The sequence below is a fragment of the Piliocolobus tephrosceles genome, chromosome X (assembly GCF_002776525.5).
Source record: "Piliocolobus tephrosceles isolate RC106 chromosome X, ASM277652v3, whole genome shotgun sequence".
Taxonomy (NCBI): domain Eukaryota; kingdom Metazoa; phylum Chordata; class Mammalia; order Primates; family Cercopithecidae; genus Piliocolobus; species Piliocolobus tephrosceles.
The window spans coordinates 91579386-91598415 of NC_045455.1; the positions used below are offsets into that span (position 1 = coordinate 91579386).

General features: G+C 42.4%; 1 protein-coding gene across 1 annotated transcript in view; it reads left to right on the top strand.

Annotated features, from left to right (window-relative positions):
* Positions 1-2263, top strand: part of MIPEP (mitochondrial intermediate peptidase) — a 152327-nt gene extending 150064 nt beyond the window's left edge. Inside the window, exon 19 of the mRNA XM_026454224.1 lies at positions 2004-2263. Coding sequence (XP_026310009.1) covers positions 2004-2101 — 98 coding nt within the window. The 3' untranslated portion in view covers positions 2102-2263. The remainder of the gene's footprint in view (positions 1-2003) is intronic.
* Positions 2264-19030: the final 16767 nt, after the last annotated feature.

Below are 19030 nucleotides of genomic sequence, written 5' to 3' on the forward strand. Positions count from 1 at the left end.
TTGTACAAGTTGTTTCTTTGTTGACATATGCTTTCATTTCTCTTGGATAAATACCTGGGAGTGAAATTGCTGGGTCCTTGCATAGGTATATGTTTAGTTTCATAAGACACTGTTAGACTTTTTTTCAAAGTGATTATATCATTTTGTCCTTTCACCACAAATGTATGACAATTCAGGTTGCCCACAGCCTTGTCAACATTTGATATAGCACGGTGGCTCACACCTGTAATCCCAGCACTTTGAGAGGCCAAAGCAAGGTAGGAGGATCGCTTGAGCCCAGAAGTTCAAGACCAGCCTGGGCAACATGACAAGACCCCATCTCTACAAGAAGTTTAAAAACTAGCAGGGCATGGTGGCACACACCTGTGGTCCCAGCTACTCTCAAGCTGAGGCGGGAGGATCACCTGAGCCTGGGAAGTCAAGGCCGCAGTGAGCCATGTTCACGCTGCTGCACTCTAACCTGGAAAACAACAACAACAACAAAAATTAGCTATTCTGGTGGATGTGTCATAGTATCTCATTGTGGGTTTGGTTTTCATTTCCCTAATGACTAATGATGTTGAATGTCTTCTCAATGCCTATTAGTTGTGTTATTTATTCATATATCATCTTCTGTGAAAAACCTGACCTTGTGAAGGTAAAATCTTTTGTCAATTTGTAATTAAAAAAAAAATCTTTTTACAATGGGTCGAAGTTGTTCTTTATACATTCTGGATACCAGTCTTCTGTGAGATACGTTTTGTATTTTTTCCTACTCTTTCATCTGTCTACTCATTGGTTTAATGGTTTCTTTTCAAGAGACATTTTTAATTTTGATGAAATCTGACATTTTTTCCTTTTATGGTCATTGCTTTCTGTGTCCTAAGAAAGCATACCTACTTCAGAGTCACAAGGATACTTCATGAGGTTTTTTAAGACGGTAATTTTAGTGTTTACGCTTAGGTCTGTGACCCTCTCAAGTCAGTTTTTATGTGTGGTATGCAGCAGGGGTCCAGGCTGGCTTTCCCCCATATGGATACACTGCTGTGCGTGTCCTTCTCACCCTCACGCTGTGACTGAGCCTGCCCACCTGTGTGCCCATGACCTGGCCTGATCCTTTCCACACAGCAGATGCTGCCTTCGCGGTCACTGACTTGCAATACAGGTTCAGAGAACAGTACAGGATTCCGGCAGTCTTTTAATGCCTTGATTTTGAAGATGGTTTTACAGAATTCATCTCCCAAAGTAAAGGTCAGTATATAGAGCCTGTTCAACCCTTGAGTTAGCATTTCCTGCCAAGAATGTAGGTTGAAGCAAGAAGGTTAATTGCATAAATCTTTGCGTTTTGGCTTCTTTCGAGTGAAGAAAGAGTACGAATTCAGCTTTTTATTGAATTCTTAATATATGCTAGGCATGGTGCTTCATTGCTTCTACATCTTCTTGTTTGATCCTTAAAGCATCCTTGTAGGAAATTTGGGTGCCAGAGATTTAAGTGACTTCTGCATTACACAGTTAGTAAGTTGCAAAGCTAGGAGTTCTCTGAGACAGGGAAATCTGGAGGAAAGCCAATAATTTGATTCTGATATAAGACTTCTATAAAAGAATTAACATCTAATTGATTGTAAAGTGTATAGAACTTGATGACGAAACTGGATAGGTAATTAAACTTATTAAATTCTGAATCATCCAAGTCAAAGATAACTAAATAAAAAAATCAGTCTTCTGATATCAGTCTGTAAGGGTGTAGTCATATATGCAAAAATAATAGCCCTCAGGAAATATATTTAGGCCTAAATCTCTAAGCTAAGGATTGATTTGTTAGTAAAAATGCATTAAAATTATAAATTGCTCCAAGGCCCACACACAGTCCATGACTTTATAAAATGTTCTTGCAGTCAGGTTATACAGCCAGAGTCTTGATGCAGAAAGCCAGAGTGTTCCTCTAGTGTGTGGATTTGAGTTTGTGTCTTTGTGGTTCCTGTTGCCTCCTGGTGAACGCAGTGCTGACCTTTCTTTGTTTGCAGGTATGCTTCAGAAGTGTCCTTCTGTTGATGACTTCGTAAGTGCCCTGGTTTCTGACTTGGATCTGGACTTCGAAACTTTCCTCATGGATTCAGAATAACAGAAACACTCTAAACCTCTTCAATCAAGGTGATGTAGATAATGACTTTGTTACGAATCCTTCAGCTGTGAGAGCTTGTTTCTCATTTCATTGTTCACTTCTGTAATAAATTCGGAAAAACTTTAAACTGATAGAACTTGGAATAAATCATTTGTTTTAATTCTGCTGGCTTTTCACCTGTTTGGCACATTTTTGAGCACATGGAAATCTCTGACCTGGTAACAACCATCCTTCTACATGGCATTGTTAAACGAGGGTGTGGGCATTTCCTTAGTATAACCACTCCACTGTTGAGCTTTTCCCCCTTTCCATGGATCTTTAATTAGTTTAATTAAATATTTAATTAAAAGCAAAATTGTTTAAGACAGAGTTTGAAGCAATATTCAGAAAGGTTACACTTGTAGTTCTTTTAAGAATGATGACCATTTCTTAAGACCACTATCTAAAGTAGGCTTAGAAAATACACTTTAAATAGTTACAAGCAACCGACAAACCAAGTGTGGTTTCCAAAATACATGTAATTATCTGTACTGTTTTTTCCTGAATGTTTAGGCAAATAGACTCAGAACACAGAGGACTGGCTTGGCAATGAAGGTAGAATGAGTAAGTGCACGTACAATTAATAAGTGACATACCAGTGTCAAGCAACTGGTGAATCAGGAAACGGGGGTTCAGACCATGTCTGCTTTTATCTGGAACTCATTTCCTTTACACTATTGTATACCATACTGTATTTTGGTTTGTTATTATCAGGAAATAAATTATTTAATGGATTTTTCCCACCATTAAAGTCAAAACCTAATTACGAATTTCCAGTTTAAAAAGGCACCTGCTAACAGCCTCTTCCTGCTTCTCACCAAATGACCAATGATGAAACAAAAGGAAAGATTCAAAATACCCAAAACTAAGACACACATTCAACCTATTGGCAGAATCTGGAGGAATTTCTTCATGCGCAGAAACAGACGGGACTGGCTGGAGAAACGTCATCAGTGGCCGGCCGGTGCCAGGTGCACCTGGATGCAAGGGGATCGACCCTTCCTGCTTTCCCACCTCCTGCTCACCCTTAGAAATGCAAATCAGTACTGACCAGAAGGCAGAGCGGCCAGTACCCCGAATGGGGCTTCACGTGTGAACGCTGCAGTGGGTCCCTCCCCGTTGCTCCCCATTGGAGCTTCTCTATACAGCAGCACTTGGAAGCTGCCGCTCACACAGCCTTGGGCAGGGAGTGGGCCTGGCCGTGGTGTCTCCTCTGTACCCAAAGCAAAGCTGAGGAAGGGAGACAAGGGTTGGCGAAGGGCTCTGGTGCAGTGCCCAGGGAGGAATCTTGCTGTTTCTTGTCTCACCCTATTCACAGTATCCAAGGTAAGTTAAAAAGAGATCTCTCCCGACAGACTGGCAATACACAGATGCCAGCTCATTCTGGGAAACAGACGTGGAGAAATTTACCGGTAAATCAGTTACAGGTAAATCTGAAAAGTGCTTTCATCAGCACCCAGGTGCACCGACAGTGACAAAACCCCTGCATCTTTATCAGGTCTTTTTTGTAGGGGTGAGTAACCAAAAAAAAAGAAGTCCATGTGGAACCTTTTTTAAAAAGCATTCTTAAGAAACGGGAAAGGAAGACTTTACCTGGAAGATGCTGAAAAATCAAAACTTTGAAAATTATTATTTTTTTTGAGACAGAGCCTCGCTCTGTCACCCAGGCTGGAGTGCAGTGACGTGATCTCAGCTCACTATAACCTCCGCCTCCCGGATTCAAAGGATTCTCATGCTTCAGCCTCCCTAGTAGCTGGGATTACAGACATGCACCACCACACCCAGCACATTTTTGTATTTTCAATAGAGACAGGGTTTCACCATGTTGGCCAGACTGATCTCAAACTCCTGACTTCAAATGGTCCACCCACCTTGGCTTCCCAAAGTGCTAGGATTACAGGTGCTAGCCACGGTGCCTGGCCAAAAATTATTTTTTAAAAGGAGCAAATTGCTTCTTGTACATTGCAGCAAAATCTATTTTTGTTTTTTTGGGGTTTTTTGTTTTTGTTTTCTTTTTGAGACAGAGTCTTGCTCCGTTGCCCAAGCTGGAGTGCAGCAACACGATCTTGGCTCACTGTAACCTCTGCCTCCCGGGTTCAAGCGATTCTCCTCCCTCAGCCTACCAAGTACCTGTGATTACAAGCACCCGCCACCATGCCTGGCTAATTTTTGTATTTTAGTGAGATGGGATTTCACCATGTTGGCCAGGCTGGTCTCAAACTCTTGACCTCAAGTGATCCGCCCGCCTCAGCCTCCCAAAGTGCTGGGATTACAGATGTGAGCCACCGTGCCTGGTCCTCTCTGGAATTCGCAAAGAGATTTGAGAAAACATGGTATTTATGAAGTTGAAAGCCATAAAGAACAAGCAGAAATAAAAAGACAACAGGTCAAGTTAAAAAGGAAGATGGGTAAATGCAGAGAAACAATAACCACAGTACAATGACCGAAAACATTGTCAGAATCAGAAAAGAAGAAAATCATCAAGGAAAAACCTGAGAATCTTTCAGAAGGCAGGTTCAAGGAATGCAATGAGAACAGATAGCAAGACAGCAGAGTGGAGGCCCACACCCTCTGAATTCTAGAATTCCTCAGATGAAGCCAGGGCATTTGCAATAAAAGCAATAACCAGAGATAAATTCTGGTGTACTCCTGTATTCCCAGGAGTACAAACCAGTGCCTAGCATTTAGCAGGGGCACTGGTGAGTGAATGCCAATCACTGATTTTAAGAAACCCTTTTTAAGCTGGAAGAATGGCTGCGCATTCAAAAGAAAATCCCCGATGGTGGCACATGGTGCGAACGTCCTTGCCACTGAACTATACACATTCAAATCGTTCTGCTTTATGGTAAATTGTGTATTATGTATATTTTACCACCGTTTTTTAAAAAGCAACCAAGAGAATTCTGAATTCCAGATTAAAACATAGTGAAAAGAGACCCTCATGTAGATATATTCTACTTTTTTGAGAATTTAAATATTTGAGTTTAATTTAAAGTTTCATTGAGTTTAATTAAAATATATGGCATATCCCAAGTTGGGCTTTGCAGAACACTTCTCAGGAACTGTTAGTTGGCATACCAGGAACTCAGAAGGGTCCTGTTATTAAATTTATTTGGGAAATGCATGGATGTTTTGAAGGTTCACTGTGCATGTGAACGACGCTACAATCGCAAACCAGATTTGGCATTGCATACATGAGCCAGTATTTCCCAATGTGGAATACTTACTGCTGTTTTTCAGAACCCTGGGAAATAACTGAAAGTATTCAGCTGGAAATAACAGGTATAGCTATAAAGCAGCAAGAATTACAGTGACTCCAGAATGCAAGCGTTCATCACTATTAAGAGCCAAAAATTGAAAAAAGTTTTGAGAGGTGAAGACGGAGATATAAAATGACATTCTCAGATATATGAGGGCTCAGGAAACATCTGAACTTCGTACACTTCTTTAAAAACTGCTAAAAGTACATGTAATTTTGACCAAGAGTCAGAGCAAATGAAACCTCCAAGGCACTTCACAGAATGTGGAGGGGTCATCACTTCTTCCCAGTAACAGCTGAATAAGTCATAACAGCAAATTATTTTATTATGAATGTTTTCCGTTATGATGGGAATAAATCCAGAAGCCATAGTCCTCTTGGGAAGATTCTCTCCTGTAGTTACAGTTTACCACCAGCTTCTAAAAACCTAATTTAAAGTTCTTAAGAATGTGTAAACGCTGAAAATAACCTAATAAAAGAACTGGTGGATAATGAACAAAATGTTAGTGTGTGGGTTTTCAGATTTAGGCCTTTTTTCTTTTATCTTTTTTCTTCTTTTTCCAATTTTTAAAAAGTAGGCAATGTGTTAATTTCAATAATAAAAAATGTACAGTGTTTTAATAATCATGGCAAAGCCAAATTTAAAGCATTTTTCCAGTTCTGAAGAAACGCTTGGCTGATGGAAGCCAATTCAGAAAATGTCTTTGAGTCATTTCAAGGAACAATTTGTACAGCCCAAAACGTTATGAATACCCAAAGTTTAGCCTGAGTTGGTAAAAGCGATTGAGATAAAATGTGAACAATTGTGCTTGACATTTACGTAGCATTTTCCAGTTTCCGGGGCCCATCTCGTAGCTGTCTTACAGGAAGCAGATGAACTTGCGACGTGGCAGACAGTGATAACTGGTACTAGGGAGGCAGACAGCTCGGGACTTGCCCAGCATCCTCAAGCTGGCACCGTATCAGTGTGACTAGAGCCACCTCCCTTGGCTCCTTGTCCACTGCCCTTTGCACCTCATGCAGGTCTCCAGAAGACCCTGCTCCTGCTGTGCAGGCTCCTACGCTTACCTTAGACACGATTGCAGTGTTGGGTGGCCACGGGACCCACACAGGCCTTTTCTAGTTCACCCATTTTCTGCAAGGATGTTGGTTAGGGAGTGTCTCCAAGAGGAGCAAGTATGACACCAAATCTAGGAGACGTGGGAATCGAGCCAGGCACAGGGCTGGCGGGCCAGCGGGGACCACCTTTTTGAGTTGGTATTTTGCTTAATCTGCATCTTTTGAGTAAGATCATCTGGCAGTATGAGCTGTTCTCCAGGTACATTTCTCTGTCTTATGTACAAAAACATCCTGAAGGCGTTTGTCAGGTGCCTTGCTGAAATCTAGATGCATTCGGTACTTCCTTGGTCTGAGGTTAACTGCACACCTCCAGGCACTGGGCTCGTGCTTTCAAGCATTTTATCCTCACTTTGGGGTGAGTGAAAGTTCCCCACTAGAGGAGCGCTCGGGAGAGATCATATAAAAGCCGACTCTTGAGTCCGTGCAGTAGTGGGGTAGATGTGTGTGGGGTGTCTCCATTCCTGCAAGGGTGCTTGTTAGGGAGTGTTTCCAGGAGGAACAAGGCTGCGACCAGTCATGAAACAAATGGTAGGTGTGAACTGGAAAACTCATTCAAAAGAGAGCTCATGATACGTGTGGTTAATTCACTTTGGCAATGTGGGAAGCTCTAACTTGCCCATATTTGAAGTAAGAATTCAGCTTTTTATAATACAAATAACAAAGGATTGAGAATCATAGTGTCTAATATATAAAAGACTCAGGAAAGATAAATCTATCAACTGCAGAAATGTAAAATGCATGTGACCCAAGAAGGCCCCAAAGTGGCAGACAACACTGTACCCATTTTCCCTTCCAAAATGTAAGCGGCGAGCATGGTGCTTTCAAGGCTGCCGCACAGGATGTCAGCTGCTGTGCTGTCCTTAGAGCCTTTGTCCTGAGTTCCACGTGTTTGTCCAGCTGTCTCATTACCTGTAGGTCTTAAAGACACTTCAAATTTGACCTCCAACATGAGATTCCTCTTTTACCCCAAATACTCCCCCCGAGGCACTGTTTTGATGAGTGGCACTGTCGTCTTCCAGCTGCTCAAGCAGGAACTTCTGAAGAGCTTGAGTCCCTTCTCATCCCTGCAGTTGGCGTTTTTCTTTCCTCTGCGCTTAACCTGTGCACCATGTATCTGTCATACTTGCCTCGTTTTCTTTTCCCAGCTTGGCTGCAGATGTGTGTTAGAAAATCAGCACAGGCCTCCAGTGTGATCTGGGCATAAAGTCATCAGGGTCCAAGGGAGTGAAGGAGGGGCGGTCCCAGGAAATAGTGTGTGGCCAGGCTAGGACCACAGCGGGTATCAAATGTTTGGAACCCAGTTCTGGAAGGTTTAAACAATTCCATCAGATACAGTCTTCATTAAAAATAATTGAAAATTATGAACATGTTTCTGTTCGCTCCTATCACTGCTTTAAGAAAACCGATGTCATGGTTAATTCCGTGTGTCAGCATGACTGGCCACAGGGTGCCCAGGTGAAACATTCCTGGGTGTGTCTGGGGAGTGTTTTGGGATGAGGCTGGCACTTGACTCAGCAGACTCAGTAAAGCAGATGGCCCTCGGTGGAGGGGGGTGCTCATCCAATCTGTTGAAGGCCTGAATGGAACAAAAAGTGGAGGAAGGAGGAATGTACCCCATTTGCTTCCTGCCTGCCTGCTGAGCTGGGATATCCATCTTCTCCTCCCTTCAATCTGGAATCTGCACTGGTGGCTCCCCTGGTTCTTGGGCCTTCAGACTCAGACTGGAGCCACACCCCCAGCTTTCCCGGTCTTCAGCTTGCAGATGGCAGAGCACAGGACTTCTCAGCCTCCTTCATCACATGAGCCGGTTCCTCATAATCTCCTCCAAAACATACATCCAAGTCGTTCTGCTTCTCTGCAGAACATGGACTAATATAATCCATGAAGAAATGTGGAGGATTTTTATAATTTACATAGAAGAATGAATCGAACACCAAGAAAACCAAGACCAAACCAGAATCCACAAAGGAATTCTAAGCGCAGCTGTCCATCTGCAAGAGAATGTGTATGCACACAACTTTGACCAGTTTCTGTTGCTTTCTATTCCAGTGCATTTTGTTTCAATAGTTTGGAGAAAAAGCATCACACAACTAGCAGGAAGCTCTGTGGCAGGGCCCAGATCTGTGACTCAATACAAGCCCAGTCCTAATTTATCCAGACCCCGTAGGAGGAGAGAAACCTCAGTGGAGGCAAACGTTATGACATTTAAAGGGAGTTTTTTATGGCTTTTTACACTGACTCAGCATCAATTAGAAAGTTATTTTTGCTCTTTGTTGCCGATCGTGGGAGAAGGGGCTGTTAGCCAGCAGCTTGGAGCAGGGAGCCCGCAGGAAACAGCTTCACTTAGGAAGACTCAAACCCTGTAGAACCCTCCTGCCTGTCCTTTGAGGCCACACTGCTCTGATGATCTCAATTTTGTGCCTTTTTTTAACTCTTAAAACTATTTCCAAGTTGATTTATTGAAATGTATTCAGTTTACTAAAAGGACCAAATCATGTTTCTATGTCTTCAGATACCACTCTTGAAATTCAGTTTTTGAAAACTGCTATGCATGGATAGTAGGAGGATTGAGTTTTACCAACAAAACAAGGGAATGGTGGAGTGAAAGGCCTAGTTGTTCTGGCTGTTGGCCGGCAGGAGAAATCCCAAGGGGATGAGAAGGGGATCCAACATCTAGCACATCGGGGACAAGCTGTGACAGCCACAGAGGCCACAGTGGTCGGCTGAATCTGAGCCCTTTTCCAGCGAAGTTATCCTAAGGTAAAGAAATGGAGCTTACCAGGAATGAAGCACAAGAAGAAGCACTTAGCTCCAGTCCAAAGAGCTGCTACCACGTGGAGGGCAGCGCTGGAGTTGTGATGAGTGCCCTAGAGACTGCACGGACATACCTACGTTAGTTGAGTTAAATAATTTGTTACGGTTGGGGAAAAAGTATGTGGACTTCTGAGAGCAAGGATCGTCAATGCGCACAAAGCAGGAATTGCTGGGGAAGATTAAAGATAAGCAGGGTCAATGCTCTGTGCAGCACAGCGTGTTTCTAATAGTGCCCTCATTGTTTGCAGATTGTGTATGAAATCAGCCAGTTCCATACACAGAGGGCCCTTTACTGGCGAGCTTATGGCTCACTGTGTGTTCTCAAAGTACTTTACAGTTTAGGTTGGAAATTGGAAGAAAAAAAGAAAAGCCAGAACTTGTGACCGATAATAGGATTGGCTGCACACTTCCAGACTGATGAATGATGAATGTGATGCACTATTGCATGGAGCACATCTTCAGCAAGAGGGAGAAATAACTCTTACCATTTTTGGCCAGCAGTTATTTGGTTTGATCACCAAACATCATGCCAGAATACTCAGCAAAGCTTGTTAGCTCTTAAGAAGTCAAAGTCCAGGGGAATTTATTCCTGACCATTTTAATTGGACCCCTTATGTGAGAGCAGCGGCTACCAGCTGGGGTAGCAAACCCGTCACTAGTGGACGTGCAGTGGCAGAGCTCCTGGTAACCACCTAGAGGAATACACAGGCACATGTGTGACACCAAGCATGACACCCGTAGCACTCACATTTGTCTTGTTTTCGTCTTTCGATGTGTAGATTCTTAGTATAGTCTATTTGTTCAGAGGTCGAATCAATTACTGCGCATTTACTGAGCTCTTTGTTGGGTGCTACAGACCCAAAGATGAATAAAACATGAATCCTACCCTTGCACTCCTAACCGTGTAGTCAGTAGGTGCTGAGGAATCAATGGAGTGTCAGAGTGATGCTGCAAAGTAGACAAGGATTTTAAAAGGAAGCGAGACCTCAGGAAGATTGATTTTAAAAGGAAGCGAGACCTCAGGAAGATTGTGAGGTAAATGAAGAGAGAGAACTAGAAAAGCAACTGAAAACAGGGTTCCACGCACCCGTCTGAAGGATCTGCCTGCCTCCACTTTGAAGGAAGTCCATTCCTACAAGATGAGCTACCCAAGGATTCCAAAATGTCAGAAGGATTATCGGACATCTGTCCAAACCCATAGACCGTACCACAGCAAGAGTGAATGTGAACCAACATAACCTGTGGACTCTGGGTGATGGTGCCGCATCAGCGTAGGTTCATGGCCTGTAACGAGTCTACCACTCTGGATGCGGGATGCGGATGTGGTGGAGACAGCGGGCAGGGGTATACAGAAAGTTTCTGTTCCTTCCACTCAATTTTGCTACGAACCTAAAACTGCTGAGTGGATTTTGTATGGCTTAAGGAGTTCCTGTGCAATTTGCACATTACAGCACTTTCCTCCTATGCCATGGAAGGGGAGGGAGGTCCTGGAGACAGAGCCCAGAGGAGTGACAGAGACAAGAGGTCTGAATGGTCTCAGTGTCCCCAGCCCCTGCAGCATCTAATACAGTTTGGCTCTGTGTCCCCACCCAAATCGCATGTCCAGTTGTAATCCCACGTGTCAGGGGAGACCTGGTCGGAGGTGATTGGATTATGGAGGGGATTTTCCCCATGCTATTCTTGTGATAGTTCTCATGAGACCTGATAGTTTAAAAGTATGTGGCAGGCTGGATGTGGTGGCTCATGCCTGTAACCCCAGCACTTTGGGAGGCCAAGGCAGGCAGATTCCTGGAGCCCAGGAGTTTTAGATCAGCCTGGACAACATAGTGAGACCCCATCTCTACTAAAACTACAAAAATTAGCTAGGTGTGGTGGTGCACACCTGTGGTCCCAGCTATGCAGGAGGCTGAGGCATGAGAATTGCTTGAACCTGGGAGGCAGAGGTTGCAGTGAGCCGAGATCATGCCACCACACTCCAGCCTGGCAACAGAGCCAGACTCTTGTCTCAAAAAAAAAAAAAAAAAGTTTGTGGCAGTTGCCCCCTTCGCTTGTTCTCTCCTGCCACCATGTAAGATGTGCCTTGCTTCCCCTTTGCCTTCCACCATGATTGTAAGTTTCCTGAGGCCTCTCCAGCCATGCGGAACTGTGAGTCATTAAACTCTTTTCTTTATTTATAATTAGCCAGTCCCGGGCATTTTTTGTAGCATTTTTTGTAACAGACTAATACAGCACCCGATGCAGCTGTTACAAACTGTTGAGCTGAAGAGACGAGAGCGTGATCATGGCAAGAGATCATGGCAGAGGGAGGAAAGAATTCTGGGTGGTAGAACAGTGATAGTGCCCAACACTGCAAGGTGTCAGGGAGGACACCGGGCTCCCAGGGAATTTTGGAACTGTGGGAATGGTGAATGCAGTGAGAAGCCAAGAGAAAAGAAAGTAAGGAACAAATGATGAGGAAATAGAAGCAAGGAACACAGATTATTCACAAAGCCTGGCCAGGGTGATGGGAAGAGCAATGGAATGGCACATCATGCTCATCTGACCTCATGATCAGCTGCCCCTCCCAAGGAGCACAGGAGGCCAGACCAGGCCATGTGTGACGCTGCAGGGCACCAACCCCAGAGGTCTGTAGAAAGAGTATGACACACTCTTGTATAATATGTACATACATGTATCACCAGAGTGGTACATGTGTTACAACCCATGAACCTACATTGACCCAGGGTCCACAGGTTACGTTGGTTCCTTCACTCTTTCTGTGGTACAGTCTACTGGTCTGTAATGCAGTGATGTATTACACACCCTGCACCATCGTGGAGCATCACAGTCCCGTCTTCAGGGCTGTGCACCACATTAACATGGACATTGTGACGCTTAATTGTATGTAGCAACTTCACTGGGCCACAGTGCCCAGATAGGTGGACAAACGTTATATATTCTTGATGTTTCTGTGAGGGTGTTTAGAGATGACATTAACATTAAAATTGGTGGACTTTGAGTAAAACAATGCCCTCCAAATATATGTGGGCCCTCTCCAATCATGGGAAGGCTTGAATAGAACAAGACTGACCTTCCCAAGCAAGAGGGAATTCTTGAGAATGCTGCCTTTTGTCTTTATCTGCACCATCAGCTTCTGGGTGTCCACATGCCCGCCTTCAGACCTGGACCTCAGCATTGTCTTTCCCTGGGTTTCCAGCCTGCCAACCAACCCTGCAGACTTTGGATTTGCCAGCCTCCATAATTGCATGATCCAATTTCTTTTAAATTTTCTTAAGAGATAGAGTCTTGCTATGTTGCCCGGGTTGGAGTGCAGTGGCTATTCACAGGTGTGACCATAGCTCACTGCAGCCTCAAACTCCTGGGCTCAGGAATCTACCTCAGCCTCCTGAGTAGCTGTAACTACTACAGGCACACACCATTGCACCCAGCATAAGACATGAAACCTATAATTATACTTTATCCATGTTTATCTCCCCACTAAACTGTGGGCAAATTGAAGTCAGGACTTGTATCCTTTCATCTTTATTTACCTAATGACTAATAGTGTCTATTGTATGGTACCCAGCTGGCTTCATCTTCACCAAAGTTTCACTGATAATTAAGAAGTTCTTGCTAAGTGATCTTTTGAAATAAGTTTTTTTCCTGCCTCTGGTAGATATGTTTACTTCCTTCCCTCACTCACTGGGGTGACAGGCTTCAAAAGGTAATGTCTGAATGGAAGTACAATTGTTTCTGCATGCTTTTCCAACTGATAGAACATTTCCATTTTGTTAGGAAACTGTAAATTTCTGAATGTACCTAGCACATATGAATGCACATAATTCTTATTTCCCTTTCTTTTCTTATTAAGGTCCACATTTACCACTTTTAATTTAGTCTTTATGTCTTCAGAGATAGATGAAATACTGTCATATTGAGAAAACTGGAAGGTAAATTGCTTTTTTCTGGCTATGCAAGGTAGCTCTATCAACCTGTCTTCTTCAGGGTTTTTAGAAACATGAACATTTTATTTGTTTACTCTCTTAACTGCAGTGATAGAATGCAGACTTCAACTAGCTTGAATAAAACAGTGAATTCCTTAGAAGGATACTGTGAGGATGTCTCATAGCACACGACGACTGCCAACAGCAGTTAGGATGCTTTGGGTGCAAATAAAATAAAGCTGAAATCAAACAGGTTAAAGCAAGATGAAAATAGCCACAATACATTGCTATCCCCTGTTGTTTTTTTTCAGCTGTGTATTACATGCTGTTTTGTAACCTGCTATTTTGCTTTAAAATCTCATGACTTTTCTCCAATCATAAGTATTTTTCTACATCAGTTTTTATGGCTAGATAGTATTCTGCTCAGTGTTCTTGAAGGTCTTGGGAGAGTTCAGTAAGTAGAACCCATCTTCCCCACCCAAATCAAGAAAGAGCAGGTGGAGAACCAAAATACCACTCTTATTTCTAATGAAGGCGGAATCAGAAGGCATAGCTTGTAGCAAGAGACAAAGTGGGTTTGTGGAATCTGTTCTTTGTTAGACTGTTGAAAAGTGGGATAAACCCACCTAAAGGAAAGCTTAGCTCTGTGGGGCCAGACAGCTCACCAGTCCCCCGCTAGAGCTGGCCTTGGCCAGAGGAATGAAGACAGGGAGCAACTTGTCCAAGCAGAGGGCCTTTGACCATCTCCACCCAGTGCATGTAATCCACCAGCTGTGGTAATGCTGGCTCCTGCTCTGGGAAGAAGGGAGGGAAGGGAAAAGAAGCCATGAGGATTTTGGAAAATCCCACATAGCAGAGGCAGGGGAGGAGGTGCTCCCCGGTGCGGTGTGAAGGTCCCAGTACTCAGTTCACCAGGTCTCTGTTGCACATTATGTTCGTTTCCAAACAATATTGAAGTTAAACATCTGTGTAATTAGTATTTGTGTACATTTGTGAAAATTTCCTTAAGATAAATCCCTACAAGTAGAATCTCTGGGCCAAATGGTATTAGTAGGTTTAAAACTTCTGACTCACTTTGCCACACTTCCCTGTAGAAAGTTTTATCAATCTACCTCGCCACAAGTAGTACAGTGTGTGAGAACGTGTTTTCTTCACACACACCCACTCTGCCTACTCATTCCTTCCTTCTTTATCTTTGTGAATTTGATGGGCAAAACATCTGTGCCACAGTGTTATTTCAGTTTTGAGCAGTTTTAATGGAGGAGTTGTTTTGGGGAACCAAGGTATAGAACATGTGAGAGAAACTATCTGAAGAGATTGAACAATGTCTTCAAAGACCTATAGCCCTGCAGCTGCCCCTAGTCCTTCCACTTTTGTAAATAATTTTATTTTCCAACCATGGAAGTATCATCGTGAGGCTGAAAGAGGATGATTCTGGGAAAATACAATTACTTAACAGTTATGTGGCCTGGGACAAGTTGAGCTTAAATGTCCTCATCATAAAATGGAACTAAGTAACTCTCGTTAAGTAACCTTTCTGCTTTGCAGAAAGTTTTAAGTTTAATGCAATTCATTTGTCTATTTTTGCTTTTTTTGCTTGTACTTTTGATGTCTATTTAAAAATTCCTTGTCCTAATCAATTTCGTGAAGCATTTATCTTATTTTTTATTTTCTAGTAGTCTCATAGTTTCAGGGCCTACATTGAAATTATCTTTATTTTGAGTTGATTTTTGTATATGGTAAGATGATGGTCTAGATTTATTCTTCTACATGTGGGTGTTGGGTTTTCCTAGCACAGTTTATTGATAAAATTGTCCTTCCCGAATGTTTGTTCCTGGTGCCTTTGTTAAAAATTATTTGACTGTAAATGTGTGAATTTATTTCTGAGTTCTCTATTCTGTTTCATTTGTCTGTCTGTCATTTGTCTATGTCTGTCTATTGCTCCTTCACTCTTTTTTTTTTTTTTGCCAGTACCATGCTGTTTTGGTTACTATACATTTGTAGTATATTTTGAAATCAGGTAGTGTGATGCCTCCAGCTTTTTTCTTTTTATTCAAGATTCTTTTGTCTATCTGAGGTATGTTGCATTTCCGTGTGATTTTTAGGATTTTTTTTCTATTTCTGTGAAGAATGTCTTATGTAATTTAACATGGGTTGCATTAATCCTGTAGATCACACTGAGTGATATAGATACTTTAACAATATTCTTCTAGTGAATGAACATGAGATATCTTTCCATTTACTTATGTCTGCTTCAATAGCTTTCATCTATGTTTTATAGTTTTCATTGTGGGATCTTTTGCCTTTTTTGTTGTTTGTCCCTAGGTATCATTTTTTTGTAATGAAATAGCTTTCTTGATTTCTTTCATAGGTGTTTCACTATTGGTGCATGGGTGTGCTACTCATTTTTGTATATTAATGTTGTATCTTGCAACTTTACTAAATTTAGTAGGTTTTTTGGTGGAATTTTTAGAGTTCTTATATATGATCATATCACCTGCAAACAGAGACAATCTGACTTCCATTTTTCCAGTTCAGATACTTTTTATTGCATTTTCCTGTCTAATTGCTGTAGCTAGGACTTCTGGTACTATGATGAACAAAAGTGGTAAAAGTAACCACACTTGTTCCAGATCTTAGAGAAAGAGCTTTTAACTTTTCTGCATTGATCGTGATGTTAGCTGTGGGTTTATCATATATGGCCTTTATTATGCTGAGATATGTTCCTTCTTGCTCATTTTGTTGAGTTTTTATCATAAAGGTATGTTGAATTTTATTGTTTTCATAATCTGCTGAAATGATTATATATATATATATATATTTAAGGGAGTCTCACTTTGTTGCCCAGGCTGGAGTGCAGTGCTGCAATCTCAGCTCATTGCAACCTCCACCTCCAACTCCACCCCCTCGGGTTCAAGCAATTCTCCTGCCTCAGCCTCCCAAGTAGCTGAGATTACACTACCATCACGGTGGCCCAGCTTTTTTGTGTTTTTAATGGATGTGGAGTTTCACCATGTTGGCCAGGCTGAATTCAAATTCCTGACGTCCAGTGATCCATCCAGCTCAGCCTCCCAAAGTGCTGGGATTACAGGTATGAGCCGCTGTGCCTGGTCTTTTTTTTTTTTTTTTTTTTTTTTAAAGACAGGGTCTTGCTCTGTAACACTGGAATAAAGTGGTGAAATCATAGCTCACGGAAGCCTAGAATTTCTTGGCTCAACTTATCCTCCCATCTCAGCCTTCTGAGTAGATAGAACTACATTTGCAAGTCATCAAATCTGGCTAATACTTTATTTTTTTGTTAGACACAGGTCTTGCTATATTGTCCAGGCTGGTCTGGAATTCCTGGGCCCAAGCAATCCTTCTAGCTCAGCCTCCCAAGTGCTTGGGATTTCAGGCCTAAGCCACCACACCTGACTAGATTTGTTTCAGTTTGACTTCTTTGCTAAGTCTATGGCTATAAATAAAACGACTATTGAATTATCACTAATGAGAGACATGGGGAAAACCAAGCCAGAGGGGGACCATCGAATTTTGTTTGTTCTATGTATGTTCAGATGATGATAGTATAGTATACATACGTTGGAGTATATTTATGCTCCTGTAACAGTCTTGTAGGATCCTAAATGACCTGAATTTATCTTCATAGATTGATTGGGAAAGGAGGAATTACTGAGAGACAGGAAATTTGAGAAATAGGAAATTATTCTAATTCTAGCATTAAGATACCCAGAATGACTTCTTATTACTAAGAATGGTAGAAAAACTCACCCATATTCCCTGAAGGTAAAATGATTCAGTTTTATTGGCATAATCACTATTAAACATGAATAGGTTTTGTAACTTTGGATTTGGCACTATTTTTCCATTTAGTGAGCATTTATTGACTGCTGTGCACCAGGAAAAGTTCTAGGGCCACAGAGTCATAGCTCCGCCTTTGCTGTGGATGAATGAAAATTACTTCTTTCATATCTGCACTGTTGGTGTTAATGTGTATGAATATATGTGTCTGTGTGTGTGTTTCTGGCCTTTTACATGAAAGGGACTGGCCGCTTTACCCCTATTGCTGTTGTAAATCCTCATGCACCTGTATTTTGCCTCTTTACAGTGGACCCATCGTTACTAATTTCATCCTTTTGCAACAACTGTTTGCATTTAGATAACTGTCAGCACTTAGCTAGCAAGGTTACAGAAAATGTCAAGATTCAGAAGAAGATCATTACAAATTTTTTTGTAAGGCATGAATTAAAGCAGTAACACTTGTCTAGAACATTAAACAAGGACATACATTTGTATGCAGAAAGTGACTGCCGTTGTGTCATTAGAGTCTTTCCCATGAAGCTGTGACTATGACATTCATAAAAAGTGCACTGTCTTAATTCAGTTGGTAGTTCTCATCATGTTTCAGGAATTTTAGTTGTGATGATTGAAATAGTTGCCTTTGGGTAGTTTGTATTCCAATTTCATCAGAGATTGGCCGAGACTTGTCTTTTTTGTTTACATTTCTCTTGGACTTGTTTCATCTGTTCTTGTTTGCCATGGAAACCAGTCTGTGTGTGTCTATATATATATACATATATATATGGCCATTTAAAGTGTGAAAAAGCATGTTTGAGAGAGAATACCAAAGGTGTGGTCAAGTGACATTCACTAAAGATATTACCCTGGATAGAAGGGAACCAGACGCTATTCAAGACAATGGGAGAAAGATCCTGAATAGATTCCAGAGATCTTTGAGGCTTCCCCACCCATCACAGGCCCCGAGATCTTGGAGGGCAGAATGATTTCAGAGGATGAGCCTGGGCTGCCCTCCACAGGCTTGCTGCCTGGAGCTGCCTTGGTCTCTGTTTCCCACATTCTGCCAAAGTGCCTGTGGATTGCCCCAGCTATGGCTCAGCTGTTAACAGGTTCAGATGTGGCTCAGTCTGCCACTCAGGAAGGTGGAAGTAGTAAGCTCTGGTAACATTCCTGTGGTGTTAATTCTGCAGCCACACAGAATGCAAGAGCTATGGGGGCATGCCTACCTCCACCTAAATTTCAAATAATTTTTCAAATAGTCTCTGGAGCCCAAACAGAAACCTGCCATGGGGTGGAGCTGTCACAGAAAGTCCTCACTAGAGTAATGCTTAGTGAAGCTGTAGGAGTGGGACCACCACCAAGACCCCAGAAGTGTGGAGCCACCAGTTTACAGTTTCAGCCTAGGAAGGCTACAGGCATTAGAATCCAACTCATGGTAACTGCTCAGTGGACTGAACCCAGCAATGCCACGGGGTCAACTACCCAAGGCCTTGGGTGTCCAACTTCTGCCCCAGTGTGCCCAGGATTCAAGACATGGAGTCAACAAAGATTCAAGAAAATATATTTACTCAGTTGCTGGTACACTGGTACCTAGTAATTCATGTCCAGGTTCAGTGCGAGGGATATGAAGCATGAAGACCACTCTATAAAATAAATGTTCAAAGAAGTATTATAACTACGCACAGGTGAGGTACAGTGGCTCGTGCCTGTAATCCCAGCACTTTGGGAGGCTGTGGTGGGTGGATCACCTGAGGTTGGGGAATTTGAGACCAGCCTGACCAACATGGAGAAATCCCATCTTTACCAAAAATACAAAAGTAGCTGGGCGCGGTGGTGCATACTTGTAATCCTAGCTACTCACGAGGCTGAGACAGGAGAATAACTTGAACCTGGGAGGTGGAGGTTGCGGTGAGCTGAGATTGCGCCATTGCACTCCAGCCTGGGCCACAAGAGAAAAACTCTCTGTCAAAAAAAAAAAAA